This window comes from Equus quagga, chromosome 8, assembly GCF_021613505.1.
Source record: "Equus quagga isolate Etosha38 chromosome 8, UCLA_HA_Equagga_1.0, whole genome shotgun sequence".
NCBI classification, from domain to species: domain Eukaryota; kingdom Metazoa; phylum Chordata; class Mammalia; order Perissodactyla; family Equidae; genus Equus; species Equus quagga.
The window spans coordinates 59,881,916-59,902,144 of record NC_060274.1 but is presented as its reverse complement, the minus strand read 5'-3'; the positions used below and the strand labels follow the sequence as shown (position 1 = coordinate 59,902,144).

Below are 20,229 nucleotides of genomic sequence, written 5' to 3'. Positions count from 1 at the left end.
TCTGCCATGTGAGGTTACAGCAAGGTGCCTGTCTGTAGTCAGGAAGAGGCTCTCACCAGGAACCACTTTTGCTGACTCTCTGATCTTGGACATCCCAGCCTCCAGAACTGTGAGAAATAAATGTTAGTTGTTTAAGCCCCTCCAGTCATGGTAGTTTGTAATAGCAACCTGGCTGACTAACACAATGAGCTTCCTGGAATTGATGACTCCAAACCACAACCTGGTTGCCAAGACAATCCATTTATTGCTTCTGCGACACTTCTTGCCAACACTTCTGGACCTCCTTCCAAATCCCCTTGGAAAGGAAGCACGTGAGGCTATTGCTGCTGCTGCCATTTGCCAGGTGGTGAACTTTTACAAGACTCCATAATAATGTAAAATTTAATTTTAAGAATTTCTAAATATAGTTTGCAGAGTATTAACCTAGATAACAGTCACCCAAACCAGTCATTTCACCTAAAAGAACTAGCTCCCAAAGTCTAGGAATTCTTTGTTTTGTAAACATGTTTACAAGGACTACCACGTTGTTCTAAATGGAAATGACTGTAGTATTTAATACTGCGATTGTCCTTTCTAGTGACTGGATTTATGCTTCATAATGATTATCTACTAGACACAGAAATAGCATTTCTGTAACTCAAAATTGTTACCGGAGGCATTTAGCAGAATCTTGCTTTAAAAATATAATGATTTTTCATCTTTATTCTGCCCCCTTCAAAAGGTTTCACTGCTCCTGATGTTTAACGTTATGCAAAGACGTGTTTCTGCCAATGAATATCGCCTTATGGTTATGCTTCTGCAAATAGCCTGCTGTGAGCTGATAAAGGGATTAATGCAGCCAAAATTCTTAATCTGTGAAATTACAAATTAAATTCTCATATTAAAAATACCACCCTGAGGTATTTTTTGTGGTTTTAATTCCCCTCTGGTGTTCTGCATACATTGTGCTTGTTAATGACGGGGACAAGTCTGTCTCCGTTGGCAGCCTGCTGCTGAGTGATAATGTGTAGGCATTTACTTCCTGATAGAAACTGGATTTAACCACTGGCTGATAAACTAAGTGGCAAGTGGGTAATAAGTCCATATTAACAGAAAAGTACTACTACAGAATTCAGAATTCATAGACCATCAAAATCCTGGCTTAAACTCAATCATTGAGTCAGATGGGATTGAGATGTCACCAAGGAGGAGTGATACCAAGTTACAAGTTCTACTAAATGGGAAAACAAACCATATTCTGGATTTTGATGAGCCATAAACGAGCGAGCCTATTTGCATCATTTTTTTTCAGTATGGGAAGATGTGTCACCAATTCATTATTTTGCCATAGGGATTTCATCTTTTTCTTTTTTTTAATGGGGATAGCTGTTGTAATGGTCAATGGGTAGATTTTTAGAAAGGAAGTAGGGCAGAATATAGAATAAATATGGACTGGAAATATATGAAATGTTAAAGAAGATTTACTAAGCATAGGAGAAATGGATTAATATATCTGTATTAATAGATTAATAGTAATAGATTAACATATCTATATAATATATTAAAATAGGTATTATATTAATATATCTAGGGTTAAAAAAAGTAATTAGAATTTAAATGTGGGATATCAAAAAAGGTTTAGGTTAGGAATACCCAAGAAGAGTTGCTTCTTAGTTCCAAAATAAAGTGTTATCGTTGTCAAGGAGAACCCAATATTACAATGTGGGGGAAAATCTAAAGTCTAAGAGATGAAAGAAATAACTTTATGTATATTTATGGTGAGTGATATATACCCAGGATTAGTAAATTGTAAATGCCTATGCATATATGCAGTATATTAATTTTTAAGGCAATCAGAAAAGAGTAGGAGAAGAAATATCTCTAATTGGCATTTGGAAAGATCTATCACCATTGAACAAAAATGTTCTTACTGTGATAGTGTTTTGCAAAATTTCACGAGAATTCTGTTTCACACTTTGGAAGAAAGATGAGATCCTCCCAGCCATAAATCCTCCCCAAAATATTTAAAATGTAATTGAAAAAGGCTGTGTAAATATGAACACTTCTGTAAAAACAAAACAAAAACCCACCCAGGAATGTGTTTTGTTTTAAAAGATCCAGAGAAGAGCTGTCTGCATGAGCAGCAAGAGCATTTGTAGTTAAAATGAATTATATGTCTTTAGTTCTTACACGTCAATTCAGTGCATTAGCCAACTGCCAACTCTGTTCGTCAGCTCACTGCATGGCAACCCTTTTTAAGGTTATTGTTACAACCAAGATGGTCTCTGAGAATCAAACAGAAATAAATCATTTCTCTTCTGTGTACTGCAGCCAGTTAAAAAGTACTGTATGCATAAAGCACTAAGTATGTAAATCATATTTTCCTTTTCCTTTCTGACTGCTCAGATCATTTTTTTGGACACACACATAATCAAATACAAAGACATGCAGCTGCAGACTGCAGAGCAGAGATAGCAAAAAAGGAATCCATTTTCTTCCTGTGTCCGGTAAGCTAGCAATTGAATGGCAAGATTCCACCAAATATACACACACACAACCCTCCTTCCCTCATTCTCTCCCTCTCCCTCGCTCTCTCTCTCTCGACACACACACAAACATATGGATACATGTAATGCATACACAAACATACATACTCTTACATATGCACAGATAAACATAAGAACGTCTCTCCATGTAAGTTACACATAGAAGCTGAAATGATGTCTTTGCTTTGATTGGATGTTGTGGATGTGTCATACTCACTATCAGTCAGTTCCCATAGCCGTGGGGGCAGGTCACTAAAATAATCGTGGCTCAAGGCGGCCTGTGCCGATAGTCTGTTCTTTGGGGAACATTGTAGGAGCTTGGAGGCCAGATCCTCTGCATGATTCACGTAGCTGAGCCTAAAAACACAAGCAAAAAAGAGAGAAATCAGACCAAACAAGAAAACCCACTAAACAAGCCATAAGGCTCGCCTAATTCTTCTGGACTTATTTATTCCCAGCAAAGAAAACAAGTTAAATTACCTGTGGGAAATAAACAAAAGCAGAATTCAGGTTGGTTCCCAGATTATCTGTTACTCTAAACTGGCTTTTGCTCTTGATATCCTAGTCTCATTGATTTAAAATATTTCCACTATAAGCAAAGAGTTGCTATTTTCAGGATAGAACTAGGTCGAGAGGCAGAAAATTTCAGATGATAATTTATCAAATAGTTGCCAGAATTTGTTCATAGAATCTACGGACTGCATACACATCTGGATATATTTATAGGAAAATTAATACCAAATAACTAGGAGAACTAGAATAAAACTGTTATTAAATTCTCTAGTTACTAAAGTTACTTTTCTTCTAAGTTACATTTTCTTACACTGAATATAAAACGATTGGAAATAAGTACACTGTCAAATATAAACAGTCAAAATGTTAACATGCAGGTTAATAAAGGGCATATGCTTAAACCCTGTGGGGCTAAATCAATTCAAGATGACCTTTAAAACAACAGCAGATAGAAAATATGTGTCTCAATATTACCACAAAGCAGAGAAATAAAGTCTTCCATATGGTACAACTTTTAAATGGGTAGCAGACCACATAGTCCAGGTTAGCGTTGCTTTTCATGGAATTTCTCTTTCACTGCTCAGCGCAATCAAGCTCAGATAACCAACATAATAAAAACAAAAGTATTCTTAATGGTGGCTGCCATTTATGGATAGTTGAACATGTGTTTAGCACTTTCCTAGGCATTTTTTCACACTCATATTTTTTATAGTCCAATAATGGAATTCTGTTCCCACCTAATGTTCCATAGCAATGGAAGCTAAGTGGGAGCTGGAGAAGGTAGTGGATTGCTTAATTAGCAGGTTGAGTGGATTCAAACCCATCAAGAGTTGTAACTGTAACGTGGTTTATATTTGCCATGCTCACATCATTTCTAAAGGCTTTTACCCACAGATTCCTGAGCTTCTGCAACAAAATGCAGTAAGTGCAGTGACTGTCAGAGGCAGCCAGACGACTGCGAAGGAAAGTTGCCTCTGCCAGTGGGTATTTTTTCAAAAGTCTTCAAGCTACAAAACATCCAATTAGCCAATAAACATGTTTCCTCAATGACCATCAATTCTCCCCCTCCCCATCGTCAAGAGCTCTTTAATACTGATTTAAAATTGTTATGGGGGCAGGTAGGATTGGGCGTGAGGAAGAGAAAAGGAGGTAATGAACTTGGGTACAGGAAGAGACAGGGAGATGAGCAAAGGAAAATATGACTCCAAAGATCCAACTTAAGAGTGCTTCTCTCCAACTTCACACAGGAAGTTCTCAAAGATGAGTTTGGTGTTTGGCTCCTACAATGTCTGTTTCTCAAAAACTGATCAATGGATTGTTTTAAAATGTCTCTACTTGGCAAAGAAAAATTTGTCTGCAGGAAAAGGAGGCATTCTCAAAATTCTCTACAGTTTTTTTTTTTTCCTTTCCTTTAAGAGGGGCCAGGGCCATCCAAATTATTCCTTCCCCTGTCTAAGACTCTTTCACTACTATAAACTTTTCATTAATGTTTTTTTAAAATATCAAATGCAAAGTTTGAGATAGGTAGACTTTATGGGAAAAAATGCTCTTAGATTGAATGTACAGTTTATATATAATCACAGTGAAAAACACATTGGTATCAATTTTATATAGCTTTGATAAAATAGGACAGTGCAAGATTGAGACTAGATCTGAGTTTTAGTCCTGCCTCTGTTACAAGTGTGATACACTGCATTATGTGTGCAGTCCCTCCAGCTCTAAGAAGCCAGAAACCATACTTGAAGTGTGGTCTTACTATTTTGAAGAACTATAAATATTCATAGCTGTACCTTGTTTTTGCAATAGATTGTTGATCACATTTAAATTTAATATATATAAACCTAAATATAAGGAATTCACCAATATAAGATGATCTCATTTCACATCTCCCAAATCGACTAACTTTAATTTTGATGAAATAATCAAATATTTATTTGTGATATTTACTCAATACACAAATATTTAAATTATATATAAATTTTCTTTTTCTGTTTTATCTCCCCAAACACCCCCCCCCCCGAACACAGCTGTATATCTCAGTTGCAGGTCCTTCTAGTTGTGGGATATGGGATGCTGCCTCAACGTGGCCTGACGAGCGGTGCCATGTCCGCGCCCAGGATCCGAACCCTGGGCCGCTGCAGCGGGGCCGGCGAACTTAACCACTCGGCCACGGAGCTGGCCCCTATATAAAATTTTAATTTAGAAAGTTTGCTATTTCCTCACTTGCATTTCAAGAACCACTTTTATTCCAACTCTCCATATGCATTTTCAACATCAGAGTCTTTGCCATTACTGGAACCACTTTTTGAGTCCATCTAAGTTGTCTGAGATATGACACTTCCAGGATACCTTATTTGTAAGTTTTATTCCAAGCCATTAAGTGCACCTTATCAGAATGTTAGAATGATCGTGGTTGTTGTGTGCAATCTCCCATTATGATGGTGGATTTTTAAATCTTTCCTTGTAATTCCATCAATTTTTGTCTTATGCATTGTAAAGATGGGTAATTAAATGCAAAACAGTCTAGCACCGTTATCTCTTTCTACTAAATTGTCTTTAATCCTTCTGTAGTGACCCTTTTTATCTTTAATAAAGCTTTCTGGGCTAAAGTTCATTTTTTTCCTCATATTAATTTAATGACCTCAGCTTTCTTTTGTTCAATATTTGCCTGGCATACCTTTTGTCACCCTCTTACTTTTAACATTTCATATCCATAATTTTACAGTGTCTTTTTCACAAATATTATATAGCTGGGCTTAATGTTTATCCAATTAAACAATCCCATCTTCTAAGGAAAAAATTTAGTCCATTTAGATTTTGTGATTACTGATAATATTTGGAATTACTGCTACCATCTTAATCTTGCATTCTTTTGTCCTGATGTATCTTTTTTTCTCCTTTTCCTGCCTTCACTGGCATTGAGTTTTAAAATTCAACATTTTCCAACTTCTGTTTTATAAGTTATACATTCTTTTTCCATGAGTTTAGTGATTACTCTTAACTTTTCTTTTTTGCATTTCAATATTTATTTAGATGTTGAAACTCTTGCACTAAGTTTTTACAAGCTAGTGGATGCTGACAAATTATTTCTCCCAAAGAACTATAATCATACATTCCAGATAGTATATATATATGCATATACAGCATATATATATATGTATGATTGAATTAACATTAATACACAGCATCATTTTATCAATTACATAATAACACAAATTATCAAGTATACAAATATTAAGTTACATAGTTCAACTGGAATATAAAATATTAGATATCTGCTCAATGCATCAGCAGAAATTAACTCCTCCTTTTGCAAGAAAGATTGAGAGAAAAGGAAAAAATTCACACAGCAATAGTTGGCAAACAACTTCCAATAAAAATGGGAAAAATTACAGGATTTTCAGAAATTTTACAATTAAGAATTATTTTAGCTACAACAACAGAGCATAATCTACCTTTAAAAAATGTGTGCTAAACTGAAGGGCATATACCAGATGTCCTGCACAAGACAAGCACACCATTTTACCAAAAATAGCTCACTCTCACTCTTTTTTCAGGCCTTCTCTTTTAAGTTGCACCCCAAAGTGCAAACATTAAACTAATTTTAAGACATTTTTGTCTGGAGACATTAAAGATATGTGCTTCTGTGGACTTTGATGATGTGGACTTTACATGAACTTTTCAACCAGAGGTTTGTGATTTTCAAAACCGAGGATTTCATAACAGCACAAAATGAGATTGACAGAATAAAGACATTAAAAAATCATTATAAGACTTGGTCAAAAGCCAACAAAATCAGTGGTCACACAAACCTGATGTATACTGTTTTAAATATGGGAGATATAAACATAAAGTAGCAGGCAAATAGCCATTTAGGCTCTACCATCAATTCTTGAAATGACTGAAGGGATAAACCACAGAAAATCTAGACTGGGATAGTTTCTGGGATTTTAATTCTGTACGATATTAAAAATATACAGGTATTGTACTGGGTATTTTGGCACCTAGTTCTTTAAATTTCTTATATATTGATAAGATTCTGGCACAGAATAGATTTGAAAAAGACATAACTCAATACTGCACGGTTTCAGGAAAGGTCAATTGATAAAAATGATAAGCATGTTTTAAATGCTGAACAGTAAGAATCTTTTGCTAAGTTTCTAAACAGGCTGATTATAATCCAAACACAGAGGCTGCAATTCTGCCAAGCTTTAGGCCTGATAAAACTGCTTATCAATACTCCTATGAAAGCGTCATTAGATTTATCATTTACCAAGCCTACACATTGGCTAAAATGTACAACAAACTGGGTCGTGTCTTACGTTCCATTTCCAAGGCAATAGTATCAAGCAGCCCAGTTTTATTGACAGCAACAGTAGTTTCCATGACTACTGGTATCTATGCAGTGCAGCTGGATTTTAGGACAATACTCCAAATACGAAAGTTGCCTGCTTTTAAAAGTTCTACTCCACTTTTGTCTTACGAACTTTACTGCATCTTCATATGTCATTCCACCTTCAATTAATGCTAGGGCAACAAGCATTAGAGCTCTCCTAAGTCCTGCAATATGTGACTGATACAATGCCAGGTTCTTAAGAAACTTCATTTCCACAAGACATAACCAGTCATCAACAGTCTGGTTGGACGGCAGTGCCAACCCAGAAGCTGGACACCTTTTTTTCCCAAAAGATCAGTATTGTAAGTTGCTTCACATATTCTTACTATTGTGGTAATGCCACACTTTGTAAGTTCCTCTATAAATCTGTTTAAGGTTGCAATGATTGCACTGTCCTGTGTATGACTTCACAAGAGCTGGTCGGCTCATTCAAGTCACATTAATTTAGTTTAAAAACCACTGAATAGGATTATGAAAGAATTAAAAAATTTGAATACAGAATACAGAAGTGATGTAAAGAATGATATAAAGAAACTCAAGTCTACTTTAATATACTTCACTTGAAACTGTCAGTGCTTTGAGTATGAGGTTGGGAGTAACCGAAAGTGAAATGAACCTCTAGCAAGCACCACTGATTCTTTAAGCAAGTAATGAGGCAAAAGAAAGGAAGTTTCCAGGGCCAGGCCGGTGGCGCAGCGGTTAAGTTCGCACGTTCCGCTTCTCGGCGGCCCGGGGTTCGCTGGTTCGGATCCCGGGTGCGGACACGGCACTGCTTGGCAGCCATGCTGTGGTAGGCGTCCCACGTATAAACTGGAGGAAGATGGGCACGGATCTTAGCTCAGAGCCAGGCTTCCTCAGCAAAAAGAGGAGGACTGGCAGTAGTTAGCTGAGGGCTAATCTTCCTCAAAAAAAAAAAAAAAAAGAAAGGAAGTTTCCCCTGGTTTAGCCCATCTGGGTCAGAATTCTTGTAAAATGCTTTCCTGATTTCAATTCAATCCTCCTGAATCCTACAACCCCTTTTATGGAGCTTCTTGGCGGAAAAGTAACAAAATTCTGTAGTTCACTTGTCTTGCTGTATAGACTTGTCTGTACAGAGGTCACGCTGTGTTCCTGGCAATAATCTCCACTGCTCTTCAGAAACTTAATAAATATGTGACCAAGAACACCACAGAACTGCCCAATCTGTGGCCAGTGGTGTCCTTGTTGGGGGTAAGTTGGTCGAGTATTTTTTTACCATCAAGGATATCAGACGAAACTTCCACCCCTTATACGTTTACCTTCGGTTCTTCACGTGGATGGCTCCTTTACTACTTAACTTTTAACTACTTACAGTCTAGAGTTAAACTTGATCTTTACTCTCCTGCCAAACTATATAAGAACATCAGAACACTTTAATTCTGATGACACTAGCCCCATCTCTCATGTTATTATTGTCTGATATTTTATTTCCATTTTCTATGCTTTTAAGGACACACATTAAACACTGCCATTGTATTATTATTTAGATTTACCCATGCTTATCACTTATTTAATCACCTTTATTCTCATGTTTCAGACATCTCTCCTCAGATTATTTTTTAGTATCTGAAATACAAACTTTTGAAGTTCTTTCCATGAAGTAAGAAGATCAAATTGAAAGTGGAGGACGAAAATGATGGTGCAAAAAAGAGGTAGAACAGGGCTCTGGCAAGATAAAAGGGCTACTTCCTGTGAGGCATGGTTCCTGGCATGGTGTGGGGAAACATGTGTTGAATGACTGAGTGTCTGCTTGAGGACTGAGGATATCAATGGTTATACCTACAGAGGTTTTACCTTACCTGAGAGACATGAATTTAAAAAGTAAATAATCATTTTTGAGCAAAACATCTTTAGGGTAAGTGCTGGTCCTTAAGGAATATCTTCAAAGTATACATCCCCCAGAGGATGTCACCCTTCTTTGATTTTGGGAAGTGGGAAGGAAATTGGTCCTTGTCTTTTTAAAGCTACATTATAAACTGGGACCGCAAGTTTTTTGTTTCTTACACTGTAGATCCAAAAGACTTCGTCTAAAAATGATGATACCTCTACTCATAGAACAAGACAAGTTACATTTTCTTTCCCCAAGAGTTGACTTCTAAATGTCTTTATAAAAATCTTCACTGGGATTTATTAGTTTTATATCATGAAAGCTGGACATAAAAAGTAGAGTAGTAGGTTCAACTTACTTATTAGAGCTTTCAATGGAGATACTGAATTCCATATGAAAGCCTACAAAGAAATAAAAGGGAACAAAAAGTTCTAGAATATTCCTTACTTGCATTCTATGATGGGAGAGGACTACATACATTGTGGGCCTCTGTGTGGAGTATAATAGTGTGCTTTGTCTTACAGAGTTGGAAATAGAGCGTCCTGGAGTGAGTGATGTGGAGGGTCTCTACATTCACACTTCACTCACTGCCACACTCTTCACAGAGCAAAGCCAGAGGGCCCAGATCCTTTCATTTGACAGTGCACACATTGTCTCTGTGGCAAATATGCCAACTTGGGCACCAGCCATCAGATTATACAACAATTGACCTCTTGAGAACGGTTGAAAAGAAGGCCACCCACCCATAAAGACAAATCTGACTGTTTGCTCAACTATAACTGAACAGAACTGTCAGATGCACCGCTCTCTCTGGTCTATACATCAAAAGGAAAATGCTCATTTAATCACCTTCTTATCAAAGCTTTTGACTTAGAGGGAGGACTGTGGCATAAAACTGCCCTGATTTTTCAAAAAGCGACTGATTTTTAGAAAATAGGCTCAAATTTATTCATTTGCAAAGAGGGGTCAGTAATTGGTCAAGTAGAACATAAGGGGAATCCCTGACATTGGAATAAACTCTTGGGGAAAATAAAAACCAATATAAGGAAAGATTTAGGTCTGTGCTGTGAACTTCTCAACTCCAGGTGTTGGGCTGTGCAATGAAGTGAGAGGCAAGACTCTCAGTTACACTAACAATGAAGACATGGAGTTGTTTAATGCTGAGATGTCCTTTGTCAATGTGCTGCTATAAGAAAAAATTAATGAGATTCCTCCCTTCAAGGTAAACAGATAACATTTTATATTAGTTTCCATAAATAGGTTGTGTTCTCTTGTGCATAGAAAATTGTTCAATTCTCATTCATTTATTCTAGCGCAACTGTTTAATAACATAGCCTCCCTGGCAGACACTCATTCCCATAATGGTCAGCTCTCTTGACTGTCAGAATGCTATATAATGATAACGCTATTTGTAGGGAGCTCTACAGTTTACAAAGTGCTTTCACATGTGTTATTTTATTTGATCCAGATAATCAAAGGGTCATACTTACAAAATGGAGAGTATCCAGATTTCTGACTCTTAAATCTTAGTGTCTATGACATGTCATGCCAAAGATTTATTGCTTATATATATATGTGTGTGTATATATATATACGCACCAAGCTGTTACCCAGTTGGTCAATGTTATTGAGTTATTTTAAAGTTTTCCTTAAGGACACCTTATATTTTTCTATATTTCTCTCTTACTTTAATTCTGAACTCTACTGCTGAAGTGACTATTCTTTCTATATCCTTGTTAATACCGCCACTGCCCTACATCAAATAAAGACAACAGGGAGAGTCCAGCCTTAACATGGACAAGATGAACAATCCCCAAAGCTGGTCATATTAATCCACACTGCTGGGACTTTCCTTCAGATCTAACCCTTACTCAACACATAGTTGCCCTTGCAGTAAACTCTACCTAGTGAGAAAGTACAGAAAGCGCTGAAGAGCCCTCAGCAGGATGTGAATGAATCAAGTTTTTGAAAATGTTAGCACCGACACTCTTAAGAGTATTATAAACTGCCAAAAAGTGAGTCAAAAAAGGAAAATATTAAATCTTTGCTTTGGGTTTCAGAGCTTACCTAGATAATATTTACCCCCAAATTTTCTAGCTTTGATTATATTTATTACTATTTTCTACCTTCCCTGGAAAAAGAGGAGTCTTTGGACATTTAAGTTCACTATGAAATCAAAATGAGTGGTCTGGCTTAAAAAAATGGGTTAATTTATGACATAATTATACTAGCCTTTCCCATGTAGTAATGTGAATCTATAGATTTTTATATTTATATTTCATAAATTCAGTGATGCAGATATTACCATAAAATATTTATGGAGAAGGCTAATATAAGTGAATTTCACGTTATATTCTTTTAAACAAAAGCCCCTGTGTACTTGAACTTAGTTTTATTTAATGACCACAAAGGTAGGTCATGCTTCCATTCAACCTGCTTATGGGAGAGACTCGGTTAACTACTTCACTGCAATGTTTCTGCAGATTCTACTTTAACTTCCTCTCCAGTTCTTCCCCAGTACCTAGTAGCAGTGACTTTTTTGAGTTGTAAAGTTTAATTTTTTAATAGCTTATATAAAATCTATAACCCATATGCACTTCTAAGTAACTTATTAACCACACGTAACTTCTAAATCTATATGCCCCAAAAATATAATTAAAACAAATTACTCTAAGATTTGTTAGAGCTTGCCAAAAACTGACATTTTTCTTGTATAAGATAGTACAAACCTGTCAGGAGTTATATTTGTACCTCACTTATGTTTTAGAAAAGATTCATAGATTTAATGGACTAGTGATTACATGATTCTATAATTTTTGTTCAGTATTTTACTTTAATAACGTGGCTACCAGCAGAAGAGGTACAAATAGTTACTTTTCAATCCTCTGACTGAAGGACAGGATAGAAGAGGATACAGTTTACTTCAGTAAAAGAAACAAAAATATATTAATCATTAACCCTTGTAATGAGAAAGAGAAAACTGACAGAATACTTAGGAAAATTCTAGACTCACAAGTCAGTGTAGAATATCCTCAAAACTCAAAGGATGTGCATTCAGCGGAATTTATTTCCATCTTCGCAGTTATTTGTCTATAGTTACATCCAATCATAAACTAGACCTGCATACCCACATGACCTCCTCCCACATGGGACTCCATTGTCACCCGAAGGACATCACACCATGTGTAACCTTTCTGACTTCTGGATATAGACCAGGATAAAATGTATAGCCCTCTCCAACTTCACAGGACTGCTGTAAAGATTGACCTTTTCTTACCATAACTTGCTTAAATTGATTATAGGCATCTTATTATTTCACAAGTTTTCAAAACGTTTTTAGGAAATCAAGAATGAAACAAAGTAAACTGTTAGTGAATGTTTTGCCCCGTGATGTTTTTGATATCTATCCTATTTAGAGAATCATGCTTTAGAGAAATATTATCCAGTTTTCCAGAACTCAAAGTGGTTGATTACAGCAGTTTTTCATCTGAAAAAAACAACTCTCATTTTTGATGATAAAAGATTGCATCAAGAGTTTAAACTTAAATCTTCATTTATCCCCCCAAAAATCAATACATATTAAACTTTAGCAATGGCTTATGTTTTACATTTCAGATGGATCAGTTATAAATATTTAGTCCAAATTACATGGACATTGAAAAATATGTTCACTATAAAAGGCTCCCGCAGAACAGTTTAACTTATTGGCGCATCTGTATTATGGTAAATTGAGTTAATGGAAAATGGAACTTCACAGCCTTTCATTCTTCTAAAAAACCTATAGAAGTTACAAATCTCATCATCAGAGGCTGTCTGGAGGCTGATAGCTGCCTCACCAGAATAGAACAGTGGTCCTTCAACTGTAAACAGTGCTAAAAATAACTCCTGAAAGGCATCATTTTGTGTGATATTATTTCACCAAAAGAGAAGAAAAAAAATATACCTTTAATCCTGAACAAAACCTCTTCAAAGTTTATGTTCTCAATAAACCTTTCACTGAGAACTGAAAATATAACTTAGTAATGCAATAAATGCCCTAACAAATATATCAGATTTTTCACTTAATGCTTTTTACAGGCTTAAACCAAATGGAGTAAAAGGAAATCACCTTTTACAGTCTGACTCCTACAGGAAGAATGCCTTGCTGCTACGCTTTTTAAAGAAGGCATGGTGAATTTATATCAGCTTTGGTGAATCTTGGGGCATGATAAAAGGAAGAAAAATACCAGTGCAGTTAACATTCCACAGAACTCTCCCTTCACATGTTTATTTCCTTAGAGACAGGACATGATCCAAGATAATAAGAAAATGTAAAAAAGAAAGTTTTTTTAATGGAAAAGATATACAGTTAGCACCCTATGCTGATATAGAAGAGAGAATATTTCCGTACTCCTTAAAAAAAAGACAATTATTGTCTTGTAGGTTATAGTTATTAAATGGTTAGGATCGGAGAAGACTACCAAAAACAGTTCTCCCATTTAAATCAATATGAAAGAAAACTCAGTTAGGTCAGAGCTCATGGGTTATTGAAGTTTACTTCGAGGCAAATGAAGAATATATCTGCTGGGGACTTTAATTTCAGCTTCTTTATCTTATGACATTGTATCTGGAATTTGAAAATATAAGATTTCATTATGATGTAAAGAAGAACTGGCCTGTATGCTTATGTCTAAAACAAGAATTGTATGGAGACTCTTAAATAGTTGAGTGTCCTCTACAAGGGCCCGATGATCTTTAGGAAGAAAAGTCAAAATACCTTTTATTGCTTATTGCTCCTACAAGGAGCCTCATGTCTGTCTTCCCTGTTGCATGGTGTCTCCTAGATTGCACACTGAACCAATGACCTGTTGAACTATCCGATCTCCCCTGATTATTACAAAAGACATGACCAGCCAGCAAATGACACCCTTGTTCTCACTACTGTTGGAAGGTACACAAAGGAGACGAAGCATTTACTGGGCATTTACTATGTGATAGAGACTTTTCACATGTTATCACCCTATTCTACATGCCCAGATCTAAGATGATCATCATTATCCATCCTTACAGACAAGGGAACTGAGGCTCAGAAAGGAGGAGCCAGACAGCTGAGATCACACAGCTAGTGAGGGGCAGAGCACGGTATATGCCTCAAATGCTCATGCTCTCTTCTCTACATCATCCCTCTAAACACTCTTTTTATATCATATTTTTTCTCACTATAAAAGACACCACCACCCTAGAGAATTAAAAAAAAAATCTTAAACATACAAAAGAAAATAAGAACATCTCATAAGTCTGTAACCCAGAGATAATGACTTTTTAATCAATTTGATATGTTTACTCTTGTGTCTATAGGTCTGAGCAAATATATCGTTCTATTTCTTTGTAATTTTTATCACCGCATGCGTTTTTTCACAGGATAAAATTTCCTTTCAAAATATGAATTTTAAAAGCTCTCTTTAAACTCCTGAAAGTCATACTCAAGTCCATAGTGAGGTCATTTTAGCTTTTTGCTTTCCCTCTAGTGAACAAAAACATTTTCTACAACCAACATATTCAGACATCCATAAATACTGCATCCTGTTGAAAGCGTGTGCTTTTTTTTCACTTGTGGTATTTACTTTGATTCTCACTTTCCTACTCAATATTCCCTTAATAGTGTAGTTAGTTTTACAAAATCTCCTCCATATGCAAAAACATGACTATCGGCATTTTATATTCCACTAAGTCCTAGTAATGTCCTCAGCTTTGTGACTATCATATGGTGGAATGCCACAACCAAAAAAATTTGTTTTTCACTTTTCTACACAGCTTTCCTTTTAATATACTTGTATTCATAAACTTTGCTGCACCAAGAACTTCCATTAAAAGAGGAGAAAATAAGACTTCAAGGATAGGGGAAAAACAGTTGATATTTATTGCATACGCATGAGGATAGCTATAGAGGAAGTCAAATGGAAACTTCTGTATTTTCTTTTCTTTTCTTTTTTAAAAACAACAATATTTATTACCACACAGTTTCTGAGGGTCAGGAATCCTGGAGCAGCTTAACTTGGTTATTCTGGCCCAGGTTCTCTCACAAAGTTGCAGTCAAATTGATGTCCAAGGCTACCATTTTCTGAAGCTTGACTGGGCCTGGTGAATCCACTCCCAAGGTGGCTCACTCACATGGCTGTTGGCAAGAGGCCTTAGTTCCTCACTAGGTGGCCTTCTCCATAGGGCTGTTCACATGACATAGCAGCTGGCATCCCCAGACCCAGTGACCAGAGAGAAAAGGAGCCAGAGCTAAGACAGGAGCTGCCATCTTTCATAACCTAACCTCAGAAGTAATGTGCCATCACTTCTGCCATATGCTGTTAGTCACCAAGACCAACCCTGGTATGATGTGGGAGGGGCTACCCAAGGGCGTGAAGACTCGAACACAGGAATCATTGGGGGCCATCTTGGGAGACTGCTGAATCACGCTGATAATTATAGAAGATATGTGTCATGTTTTTTAATTGTGGTAAAATATATATAACCTAAAATTTGCCATTTTTACCATTTTTAAGTGCACAATTAAGTGGTATTAATTACATTCACAAGAGTGTTCAATCATCACTAATATCTATTTCAAAATACTTTCATCACCCCAAACAGAAACTCTGTACTAATTAAGCAACTTATTTTTCTTATTAAAATAATGTGACAATAATATTAAAGATAATTTTTGGAAAGTAGAAAAGCAATCACCCAAAATTCTACTACCCTAATACAGCTCTTTTTGTCTTGTATATTACATTTTAGTCACAGTTTGCAGATATAAGTATATGCATATAATTTTTTATCCTGCTTTTTTCAGAAAACATAGGAAGCATCCCCTAAGTTTTCAGAGTCTTCATAATACCATCCTAACATTGTTGTGTAATATTCCACTGGGTTCATGAATCATGATTTATTAAACCTTTCCCATTCCTTTAATCTTGGTTAAGTTGGTACCAAGGCTTTTATAAAATTTAATATACAACACAGTAAGGAGAATCTTTGGGCAAGTAGGTTTTTACCCCCTTGATTTATTTCCTTGAGAGAAACACTAGAGTCAAATTACTAGGTCAAAAACATAATTCTCCGGGCCTCCTGTTGGATGTAAAATAAAATTCCAGCTGTAGCCTATGAGACTCTTCCTCACCTGGCCTCTGCCTCTGGTCTCCCACCTCAGCTCCTCTCACTCTCCTCACACTCAAATACTCTTACCACTGAGAACCTTCATTCTTCGACACATATTTCTTTGAGTGCCTACTACGTGATGGGCTCTGTGGTAGGTGCAAAGGACAAAGAAGTAAACAAAACAGTCAAAATCTCAGCCTTTATATGGCTTACAGCTTGCCAAAACTATTTCTTTTTTATCACATTGCCCTGTTTCATTGTCTTCACGTACTTATCACTCTTAAATTACTTTGCTTATTTTATTGCTTATTTATTGTCCTCAATACTCTAGAAGACAAGCTTTATGAGAACGGAAACCTCATCAAGCACCCAGAACATTTAGATGATGCCAAATCAAATTTCTTGAATGAGCCATGACTATCTCTACAGCTTTTAACACGTTTCCATAACATTTTTCACGTTGTTTACCAGTCTAAAGTGCCATCAGCGTAAATCAATGGGCCTATTTCTCTATAACCTCACCAGCACTGGTGTTTAAGAAGGAGGAGGTTATGGATCTGGGGTAAATGGGTGCTAATGAAGGGTTGTTTGATGGAGAGCATAGAAAACAGTGAAGCTATCTTTTGATTTTTTAAAATATTGTATTAAAATGCTATTTATCTGAATTTTTTTTGGCACAGTCTTAAATTATGAACCCAAGGCAGTGCCTTACTTGCCTCACCCTTGTCTCAGCCCTGCTATGTATAAAATGGCGAATGAGGGATATATTTATAGATCTGCTCTTGAGGCTACAATATAATTGAAGACAGGGAAATAAACTTCCTAAAATAAACTTAAATGTTCTTATTGGAAAAATATGGAAAACTACTTGAGAGTTATTTTCAGGATTAAATGAGATAATGCAGACAGAGCATTTGGATGCTGTGGGCACATCCAGGTGTCCCAGGAGCAAACGCAGCCATTGGTATTTAAAAGCAAACATCACTGCTGCTTCTCCACCACTTCTACACATGTGAAACATTACACCGACCCCACCAAATGCAGTAAAAGGAGTCTTTTAAGACCATAATATTCTTTCCCAATCAGAGTATATCCCTGAAAATCCTTTGGTAGGAAATACCTCATTGGGAGATTTACAACTAATGAAAAAATAGGAGGATTGAGGTGATGATAAATTTATACAAAAAAGGCTTCAGAATTTTTAAATGCTCACTAAAATAAAACAATTGAGTAGAAATATTTTCAATATTATTATACATATCTTAAGATAGGAACATTTTCCTGATAGAAATGCTTCAGGATCTGCCTCTTAATTTTAAGAAGATTTTGTAACTGTGTTTTGCTGTGTTACATACCAAGGTATATGCCCCTCTTTGCCAATCTCCTCTTTATTCTGACCATGTTGGCACTCTCTCTGAACGTCCAATATCTTCCTCATTTTGTGGCTCACCATGATTGGTTCTTGTTCCCTCGGCCTGTCTTATATGTCTTGATTTCCTCCTGCCTAGCAGGCACTAGGGTGCCGACCTCAAGTCCAGGCTTACCAAGACAGCAGCATGAATGCACGTCTTGTACTCGGCCATCCTCATCCCTCCTTTCTTCTTCCCAACTTTTCTGTTCAAATGGTCCCAGTAGAGATGCACAGACATCTGAACCAGGGCCCTCAGAGCTGTAGAATATCAAACTGACATCAACTAGAATTCTGAGCAACTGCAACGTGTGTCTGGAGAGGGATTGCTTTAATTTTCTATATGGCCAGGACTGCTGCCAGAGTTAGTATGGAGAAAACATGTTTTGTTGTGTTTGTTTTGGGTTTGCGGTTCAAGGCCTGGAAAATAATTTATTCTACTCTGTGATGTGATGTATGCTACAAACAGGAGAACCCGTCAGAGGAGAGATTTTTAAATTTTTAGAAAAAAAAATTTCATATGTTTCCATCAAAAGACATCATTTCCTCCTACATTAGAGTGTGTAATTTAAAGACTAATTTTTAGTGACAAATCTCCAGGGTGTATTCCAGCTCCAGAAGAGTTAAGAACTAATACCTTACATCCTGTTCCTAGTTCCAAGCCCTTGCCTCTGACCTTTCATTCTCTTACTCTATACCTATACGAACCTGCATAGGATTGCATTGCTATTATCAAATAGCTAAATGTGCTTCTGGAGTTTGCAAATGGCTGTTCCCCACACAGAAAGAGTTGCTAAATTATAGAGACTTCAGTGTAATGATCTCTCACAGATAACTCACATGTCCATTCACAGAAAGCCTACTAGTCTTAGAATGGCCGGGATTTTGTGCATGGAAGCCCAGTCCATTACGAACAAAGCATGGACAAGAAGTTCATGATCCCTCCCTGTTTTGCTCTGTGGTGCCTTGTGGGGTGGGGTGCCTAGGTTATTCCAAAAGGCTGGTCTCTCAAAGGATAATGCAACAACCAACCAGCCCTGCTTTCCCACTCATCGTGTGGAGAAGGTTGTGGATCCGGGGACACGGGTGCTGTAAAGGGTAGTTTGACGGTGAGCACAGGATCGTCTGAGGCTGTCTTTATGAAAAGTGTGCACAACCTCTGAGTTGCGCATTCCTTTATTCCTGCCTTTAACTCCGTATTTGGCTCTTTACAGAAAATGATTCATAATAGAAGGGTGCCATTCCATATCCATGGCTTAAAGAAACCCCAAATTGGCATAATTGCTAGAGCTGTTTATCTTCTTGAGCACTAATTCCATCTTTACAGCTAAAATAAAAGAAAGATAAATGAATAGAATTAAAAAGCTGCATACTTACTACCATCTGGGGTCCAACTACTTATACTTGCCAAGTATATGTAGGTAAGGATGTTTTCAGGTATGTCTCTAACATGAGGCAGAAGCTAGTGGCATGACACAAACCATTAAAAAAAAGGTCTGCTTATGTCTTAAAACCAACAATATCAGCATAAGGTAGAAAACAGAAGAGACGCATTTGCAGATCATATGTAAAAATATGCAAACTGAAAAAAATGATTATTTGGGAACTTACAAGAAAATTTTCAAAAGAATGTTGAGGTCACTTTAGAATGGATGGAACAAGCACAAGCTTTACTTGTAGTTAATGTAAATGGTTGTTTCACATTTATTGTGGGGAGGGTAGGAAGGCAGGAAACATGCTAACTTGTATCAAGCTTCTATGCAACTTGACACATTTTAGCACATTCCTAAGTTTTATTCCTATATTTAGGAAAAACTAGATATCAAGAGGTGATCAAGCTTAGACGGTGAAATGGCCGGTGCCCACGGAATCAGTGCTGCCGAAATGCTGTACTTTGAAACTCTCTTCTGGATACCCAAGAGAGATATGTTCAATATTCAACAAAATCGAAGAATTTGAAAATTGAAAATCTCTCAGATGTTCTGAGAGAGAGAAAATCCCAGGGCAGATTCAGAGGATTTGGATTTAAGCCTACAGCTATATGAAAAAGAAATAAGTGAGAGAATAAAAGCCTGGGCAGTAAGTTTTTAGCTGCAAAATCTAATCCACCTCACAATATATTCTGGTAAAATGTTTGTTATAAACTGATCAGAAGTCATGCTCTATTTTGCCCTGTCCAATTTGGTAGCCACAGGCCACATGTGACTATTTAAATTTAAATTAATTAAAATTAAGTGAGATAAAAGTTTGGCTCCTCAATTGTACTAAGCACATTTTAAGGGACTCGAAAGCCACATGTGACTAGTAGCTACCATATTGGACAGTGCAGATACAGGACATATCCATCCAGGTAAAGGTCTACTGGACAATGCTGCTCTATATCTTTCAAAGATCTGCTGCAGCTTCCAGAAAT

The 20,229-nt window shown here is 36.7% G+C and overlaps 1 protein-coding gene across 1 annotated transcript in view; it reads right to left on the bottom strand.

Annotated features, from left to right (window-relative positions):
- The window catches only part of CDK14 (cyclin dependent kinase 14), a 550,173-nt gene that overhangs the window by 81,963 nt on the left and 447,981 nt on the right, over positions 1–20,229 (bottom strand). Inside the window, exon 13 of the mRNA XM_046669616.1 lies at positions 2,743–2,882. Within this exon, the coding sequence (XP_046525572.1) occupies positions 2,743–2,882 (140 nt within the window). The remainder of the gene's footprint in view (positions 1–2,742; positions 2,883–20,229) is intronic.